Source organism: Bidens hawaiensis, unplaced genomic scaffold, assembly GCF_021521415.1.
Source record: "Bidens hawaiensis isolate Kalapana, Puna unplaced genomic scaffold, B.hawaiensis_p1.1 tig00002123_1, whole genome shotgun sequence".
NCBI classification, from domain to species: Eukaryota; Viridiplantae; Streptophyta; class Magnoliopsida; order Asterales; family Asteraceae; genus Bidens; species Bidens hawaiensis.
The window spans coordinates 608,126-616,771 of record NW_027491112.1 but is presented as its reverse complement, the minus strand read 5'-3'; the positions used below and the strand labels follow the sequence as shown (position 1 = coordinate 616,771).

The 8,646-nt window shown below is 33.9% G+C and overlaps 1 protein-coding gene across 2 annotated transcripts; it reads left to right on the top strand.

The window, feature by feature from the left end:
• Positions 1-4,730, top strand: LOC143606727 (histidine kinase 5-like). 2 transcript variants are annotated; one of them, XM_077082405.1, is made up of 12 exons: positions 1-896; positions 985-1,041; positions 1,130-1,357; positions 1,464-1,557; positions 1,720-1,926; positions 2,000-2,130; positions 2,218-2,267; positions 2,351-2,553; positions 2,650-2,753; positions 2,953-3,576; positions 3,662-3,829; positions 4,187-4,730. In XM_077082405.1, exons 1-12 carry the CDS (start codon positions 183-185, stop codon positions 4,313-4,315), a joined length of 2,709 nt encoding a protein of 902 aa, XP_076938520.1. In that variant the 5' UTR covers positions 1-182; the 3' UTR covers positions 4,316-4,730. The 2 variants fall into 2 exon arrangements, with proteins under 2 accessions (XP_076938520.1, XP_076938515.1); XM_077082400.1 differs by having other exon boundaries at positions 2,351-2,753.
• The last annotated feature ends 3,916 nt before the right edge of the window (positions 4,731-8,646 follow it).

Here is an 8,646-nt window from a genome sequence, read left to right as displayed (position 1 = left end):
TCTTGAAGTTTTGTGTACATAAAAGGGCCAGCTTGGTCCACCATGGTTTCTTAGTGTGAAAGTTAGGTAGGGAAATATTGGGAATTTTGCTTATTAAATTCTGATTACCGAATAATACTAAACTTTGTATTGCAGATCTCAATACTGGTTTTTTGTGATTTCGGTATTGTTAAAAACTTAAAATGGTGCACGAGATGGAGGATGAACATGTTAGTGACATGGAGGTTGAAGTGCTATCTTCAATGTGGCCGGAAGACATTGACGAAGCAGGAAAAAAGTTTAATGTAGAAAAGCCAGGTGTTCATGACAACATGTTAGATGATCTGGCGTTCGTTGAAGAACCTAGTATAGTTGATTTCAAACGATTAGTAGAACTTACAAGTTACAGTGAAAAAGGGTCGTCGCAGTTAGCGTATCTTGTTAAAAACTGGGAATATAAACAAGAAAATGCTATTAGACTTTTAAGGGAAGAGCTTGACAATTTAAGCAAACAACAATGTCAAGTCGAGCTTAAGAAGTTAGAAATATATGAACAGCATCGGTTTGAAGAGAACCATGGAGGTGATAAGCGTCCTATTTCTGTGTTGCATGAAGCTTATGAAATATTTCAAAATGTTCCCAGAAAAAGAAATGATGTTGTTGTTGAAAATAAACAGTTAGAAATAGATGCCGAGTATGATACAGTTGCGTATTGGAAGCAACAAGCGGTACAGATGGGAAAGTTGTTGGAAGAGAGTGTTCGAAGAGAACAGACACTTTTGGAGAAATTAGAGGAAAGTATTGAAAATCTTGAGAAACAATCTTCCCCTGTTGAAGAACTTTCCCAAATATTGAAAAGAGCCGATAACTTTTTACACTTTGTTCTTCAAAACGCACCTGTTGTTATCGGTCATCAGGTAACACTAAAGTTTTCGTTTCACTTTAATCTTATTTATTAACTTTTCTCATGATAGATGATTGTTTTACTTACTTTTACTTTTTTAGGACAAAGAGTTGCGGTATCGCTTCATCTATAATCATTTTCCAAGTTTACGAGAGGAGGTAATATGATCATCTTTTAAAATAACAGGCCATTTGTTTTTTGCCCATATAATTTTTTTTTTTACATTATTTATAAATTTATGGCCAGGATATTATAGGAAAAACAGACGTAGAGATATTCAAAGGTGGCGGTGTAAAAGAATCACAAGACTTTAAAAGAGAAGTTTTGGAGAGAGGATTGCCAGCAAAGAGAGAAATTACTTTTGAAACCGAATTATTTGGAGCCAAAACATTCTTAATATACGTTGAACCCGTGTTCAGCAAAGACGGAGAGAAAATTGGTGTAAATTATATGGGCATGGAACTCACTGATCAGGTGAGTAATCGTGTATAAATTGTTATAAATTGAATTGTGTTTGTTCGAAGTTGTAAAGCGGTTTGTTTGGTTGTCAAAAGTAATTTATTTTCTAATCATGTTACAGGTGAAAAAAAGAGAAAAGATGGCAAAACTTCGGGAAGAAATAGCCGTGCAGAAGGCCAAAGAGACGGAACTTAATAAAACTATTCATATTACAGGTTGGTAAGCTTTCTTTGCTTCAACCTTATTATGTATACTTTATGCTATTTGTGCACAGAGAGTTCAGTAAGTTATTTAAAGTAATGTAATAAGTAAACGCTATAAATGTCTGTATTTAAATCTAAGTTTTAGATTTTATAACCAAAGTCAACTCTTTGCAGAGGAAACAATGAGAGCAAAACAAATGCTAGCAACAATGTCACACGAGATAAGATCACCATTATCAGGGGTCGTTAGCATGGCAGAAATTCTATCAACAACAAAACTTGATAAAGATCAGAAACAACTGTTGAGTGTCATGTTGTCTTCTGGTGATTTAGTCCTTCAACTTATTAATGATATCCTCGATCTTTCTAAAGTTGAGTCAGGTAAAGTCCGGTCCTATATAACATGGTGTTTTATAATTGGTATTTATTTATTTAATGTTTGGATTGTTTTCAGGAGTTATGAGGCTGGAGGCAACGAAATTTAGACCTAGAGAGGTAATCAAACATGTACTTCAATCTGCAGCCGCATCATTAAAAAAGATGCTAATTTTGGAAGGACACGTGGCAGATGATGTCCCATTGGAGGTTAGATTTTCAATATTAATACAAAAGTTTATTACTTTGTATTGTGAACATGTATATTGAAAAGAAAGGTTTATAATTAATTTCTAGGTTATTGGTGATGTTTTACGGATTCGACAAATTCTGACCAACTTAATCAGGTTTGACATCAACACTTAACTATTAATTTATGATTTTATAATAATTTATTAGGTTACCCATTTTTTGAATATTATTTTTGCAGCAATGCTATCAAGTTTACCCATCAAGGAAAAGTTCAGATTAAGCTTTATGTGATAGCAAACCCGTATCCTGAATGCCAGCTGGAACATAAGATAAACGAAGATGACTTGGCAAAAAATGGGCACGAGGATAATGAATCTCATTCACATGAAAGCGTTGTGTGGATACGTTGTGATGTTAAGGATACAGGGATAGGAATTCCGGGTACTTTTCAAACTTTTATTTTTTTCGATTTGGCAACTATTTTAGCTGTTTATCTTATTAAGATTTATAATAATTTATTTTATTATATGATGTCAGAAACTGCCTTGCCAAATTTATTCAAGAAATACATGCAAGCTGCTGTAGATACGGCTCGGAAATACGGTGGGACCGGATTAGGTTTAGCAATCTGCAAACAACTGGTAATGTTTTATAGGTTGAATTATTATGCGGTTTATTTGATATTAGATAATTAGAATCAATTTATCAGTACCAGACATTTTCCAGGTATTCAAGAAACTAATAGATAAACTCAAAACTGATAAAGTTGCAAAAATGATTAAATGACACTTTTATAAAAAATTTTTTTACCTAAATCATTTTTGTAACTTTTTACTACAGGTTGAGCTAATGGGAGGAAAACTCACAGTATCAAGCAAAGTTGATTGCGGGTCCACATTCACGTTCATTCTACCTCATAAAGTTTCACACGCGTGTGACAGCTCAGATGACACGGATGAATATGTTGACCTGGCTGACAATGAGTCAACAGACGATGACATCAGTTGCGGTTTCTTCCAATTCCAGCCTCACTCTTTGGGCTCTGTTTTTACCAACGGTTCTGGAAATGCACATAAAGTAAACAAAACTAAAGATATCAGTTTAATCGACGATGATCTTTCCTGTTTTGACACCTCATCAGGACCCGAAAGTTCTTCAAAGTGTAATTCAGAGAATGAAAACACAAACTGCAAATCAGAAACACATAAAGTAAACACTAAAGAGAGTCATGATGATTTACCAATGGTTTCATGCTCGCCTTCTGATGAACATAGTTCTAGGAACATTCTAGAAGTGTCCAAATCAGAAACGAAACCTAAGATTCTTCTAGTTGAAGATCATGTGGTGAATATTATGGTGGCACGCAGGATGATGAGACAGTTGAATCAAGATATGGATGTTGTGAATAATGGAGCGGAAGCTGTACAAGCGGTTCATCGTTGCAATTATGATCTCATTCTCATGGTACTTTCTTCATTTTTTTAAATTTTATTACCATATTATAGCAATATGTTTGTTGTTTTTTCACCGTTTTTTGCGTAATGTGCAGGATGTATGCATGCCTGTAATGGACGGGCTTGAAGCTACAAGGCTAATTCGGTCATTTGAGAAAGCGGGTAATTGGGACGAGGCAAGAAAGGCTGGAGTTGAGCTGGAAGATTCTCATTCATACGATCAAATAGTAAAAGGGCCCAGAAAAAGAATTCCCATTATTGCAGTAAGTACTTTTAATTTATAACCACTGAAAATGGCCTTTTGGAACTGCAGTAGCGTTAAATTTTTCAGTTATTTTGTAAATAAGGGTAATTTGTCATGTACATCATTACAAACTGCAACTTTAATATAGATCTTAAGAGTCAAATGTCTAAAATGCCCTTCCTTCAAAATAATATACACATATGTATCTTGTACTTTTCAAAAAGTTCTCACATACATGATTACAAAAATAATATGTTTTTTCAACTAAGTATGAGTTAGGAGGTTTTATGCATTAAAACACAGTTTGGGCGACTTTGCGCCTACTTGTTTAACTTGTTAACTTCTATGACTAACGAAACTTGATGATGTTGACCAGATGACTGCAAATGCAATGTCGGAAAGTGCAGAAGAGTGTTTTGCGAATTGTATGGACTCGTTTGTAACAAAGCCTGTTACTCTTCAAGGTTTAAAACAATGTCTTGAACAGTATTTAGGAGTGATATAGCATCACCCTGTAAATATATATATATATGAGTTTGTATGTATAGAAATGTGAATGTGAGTTAGGAAAGTTTTGTAATCTATGTTTGGTCTTTTTCTCGTCCTCTTGCTTTCTTCGTCTCAGTTTTTTTTTTCTTTTTGTGAATGAGTAATATTTCCTAGAGAGTTGATATAGGGACGTGTTATTGTAGAACTTTTTATTTTAGCTTAGCGATAAGCAGGACGATTTTTATGGTTATGGCTCAAGCACCGAGGATGCGTTAGGTACCATTCAAGTTAAATATATATAGATAAAGCAGGAACTAGTAGCTAATGGTTCAAACAGTTGAAGAATTTGTGAATTAGTAATTATTTGTTTTGGTATGATGGATAGGTATTCTTGTTTGGACAAATATGTATTGTTTTCTACCATTCAAGCAACATGTAACGAAGCAAAGTTACCGAACTACTTTCATCTGAACTGTAACAATGTTACTTTAACATCTTCGGTGCTACTTCAGTTACTCCATCTATTTCGGTACTCAACATTTGGTCATTGGTGTAGAGCCTTCTGAGAGATGTATATTTTAGAAAAAACCTAAGATCTTTCTTTTTCTTAACAAAATGTTATTCAATCTCTCAACATACTAATGCGTTGGTGTTGTACTAAGTTATTTGATCAATACAGTGTCACATAAAGCCACAAGTGAGAGGACAAAGGCCTCTATATTCTATATTCAGCCTCAACGCTAGAATGGTACATTCGAGGAACATGAAACAAGACTATCACCGAGAAATAAACAATATTCATAGGTCGAATGATAAGGTTTGAGTTTCGTGTCGACACGAGCTACCAAAGGGTTATAGGAGTACATGTCAATAGAAGCAATAATATTTCCATCAAGGAGGCTTGGAAAAGAAACGGACTAGATTATGTGATGTTGTCGAAATCCCTATAGCAGCAAGGACTACGATTGGCCGTGGAAAACATAGAAGGAAGTTGAGTAATGACGGTAAAGGAAACAAAATTGGTCATAGTAATGATGCCATATTACCATATACATTAATAGAGAAGTGCATGATTACTTACCAATCCGAAAGAAGTGATGAGTAGCTAGGAGAACATTTATCAGGTCCAAGGGATTGTTTAAGACCATATATTGCCTTACTCAAGTGACATACACAATGTGGGAAAGACGCGTGCGAGATTGTTTCATGTAAACCTTTTCTGATAAATCTTCATATAAGAAAACATTCTTAACATCTAACTAACCAAGCACAAGAGACCATGGTGAGAACCATATGAATGGGGACAAGCTTAACATGACTGGACGTCTCATCAATTCATCATGATCAAGATAGGCTTTGATGAGAATTGAGCACTATAGTGCTCAAGATTGACGATATTGTCTAGTTTACGATGAATCGTGAAAGAATGAAAAAAAAACGTCCCAAGAGGACACACGACATGATTTAAAATGTCAATTTGGTTGTGATGGGAACTCATCCCAATCTATGGCCATTCTTTAGTTAAGATCATGAACACATTCAAGTACGATTTAAGAATGACACACAATATAAGAATTTCTACACAATATAAGAATTTCTCTAAGACTTATACACTCGTAGAGCGCTGAGCGGGTAGTCATAGGACTCCCACAATTGGAAAACCGGGAAGTGTGATTGGTACCCTCCACATATGCGGATTGCGTTGTGTGTACGCTAAGAAACGTTGGGTCGCAATATTAACAGGGCCGTCTCCGAAAATGATAAAAAAAAATTTAGGCCTCGTGCGAGACAGATTTTGGGCCTCCTTCTTATAATATAAACTCGTCAATTATATATCAAAAAACCACAATACGAATACAACTGTTGTATATAAAACAAAACAAAAGTAGTATATCAAAATGATTGAACTTAAGCAAATTTTAAGGCTCTTCTTTTGTAGTCTAGATCTCCTAACTTCTTTTTCAGGAAGTAAACCTTCCTTTATGTATTTTTTTAAACACTTTTGGACACCTGAGAGGTATTTAGGAATGAGAGGCATGATTTCTTTGAAAAAAAAAACAAAAATATTACGTATTACCGGCAAATCAAACAAACAAAAACTACTCTAGACAAACCCAAAATCTCATGAGACTCATGGAAATTCATCATGGAATTGAAAAAGACTTACAAGTTTAAATAAATGTATTGTTATACAAAAACTCCTATTAGACAAACACAAAACACTTTCTTCGAAAAAAGTATAATAAAAAAAATAAAAATCTACGAACAATAGGTCAGTTTTGGAAGAAAATGTATGAACTAGTCCAACTCAACGAACACAACTTTCATCAGCAAATTAACTTCTAGAATTAAGAAGAAAGTAGAAGTAAAATCATACATTTTAGAATTCACATACTAAAAACAGGCTATTCCGTAGTATTCACTTTTTTTTGGGTCCTGCAAAATGTATAATAAAAAGGTAAAACCTTTTGGGCTTATTCACGTTTTTTTTCTTTTTTTTGGGTCTGCAAATGTATAATAAAAAGAAACTATTTAGGCCTTTATATCTATAACAAAGAGTTGAAACCTTTTGGCCCTTTACATTTTTGTGCCCAAAAACCGGCCTTGAATATTACCTCGATGAGCATTACATGTCATGAAAATGAACATTTGCGAGTCAAAGCAATAACAACTTCAATGAACCCTCCAATAATAAAAATACGAGATAATCATTTGTTCATAAGGTCGTTGCACCATGTGGTAAGTTGTTTGTCAAGTGTCTTTTGAGTACTTGACCCAATTCAAAGACAATTTTATGAGTTGCTTTTTGCAGAAGAGAGCAGCGATGCATGAGTTGGTGAGAGAGTGCGACGAACCAAGTGTTTGAAAATTGCATATACTCATAAACATGCTTAACTGAGTATGCTTGCATATCTTTAAGGAACGCAGTAAAAACTAAAAAAATATGTTATAATTATCAAAAGTGAAAATGATACCGGGTGATTTGATTCAAGGACGGTGGCGGTCCAAGGTTTTTGGAGGCCTCAAGCTAGTTATAAAATTGGAGGCTTTTTTTTCAAAAGTTTTTAATATAAATTCTTCTTCGCCCAGGTTTCATACTTGCAATAATATACCAAACGTTTAAAAATATCTCCTTTATCTGTAGCAATTAAAGCCTCCGAAGTCTTTTTTTTACTTTTTTGCATAACCATTTTCATAAGTTTACTGTCGATTTTTTTATTAACCTTTAAACTTTTATCAACATTAAAAAGTAGTGTTTCTATCAAAAAAGAAGGCAAACGAACAGCAAGTAATGTCGGTTTGACAGTGAAACAAGTAGCAAATAACATTGTAGTTTAAATGACTAAAAGCAAATAAGTGATACAGCCTCAATACTAAAGTAACAATATATGATAACAATTTGGCATTTTCTAAGTTTCTAATAGATTAAAAATTGGGCAAGAATTATGGTAGATTAAAAATTGCCAAATTATTATATAGATAAAACATAAACTGATATGTTTAACTAACAGTCGATGCACACCAGAACTAGTGAACTGCAAATCAAAATCAAAAATCACAATTGCCGATTCAATCAACAGCACACCAATCGCAAATCCAAATGCAGACTTCAATCACGAATTATAAATCGAATGAGACTTACAAGGATATAATGATAACATGACAGAAATTTAAGATTAATATTCGAGAGCCGTTAGCAATTAATTTATGATTTCATTGATTTCGGTTTCCATCCCATAAACTTCTTGAAATCGTGTGGCGGTGCGTGGAATGTACCAAAATAATTAGCTTCAATTGCAATCTTCCCGGCTTGAGTTCCACAGCTTAAAAAAACCTAATATATGTATTATTTTTAAAAAATGGGGGCCTATATAATTATGGGGCCTAAAGCCCTTGCTTGGCCCAATAAAGCTATTGGGCCGGCCCTGTTCAAGGATGCCACATGATTTCTCACAACGAACTAGCTTACCAATATTAATTATATTTAAAGTAGGGAATTAGTCTAATTAAAAAACTTAGTTACAGCTTACGGCAATAAAAGCAGTCAGTTCATTATGGTGTAACAACAACAATAATAATAATAATCTAAAACTTGGGGGACGTGTTATGATAATTCACCAAAGTATACAGTGTTTATATTGAAATGAAATCGGGTTTTAAGTCGGGCGAAAATCAAATCGAATTGTGTCTAGTCCACAAGGTTTTTACTCTTCCGATCCGACCTCAACATCCAGATCTTGTTCAAATTCTTTTATCATTCAAAACTTGTATTCAATTCTGAATATATATATTTGATTTCTATATATTGGATCAGTTATGTAATAATTTCATGTTGTTAGTTTTGAA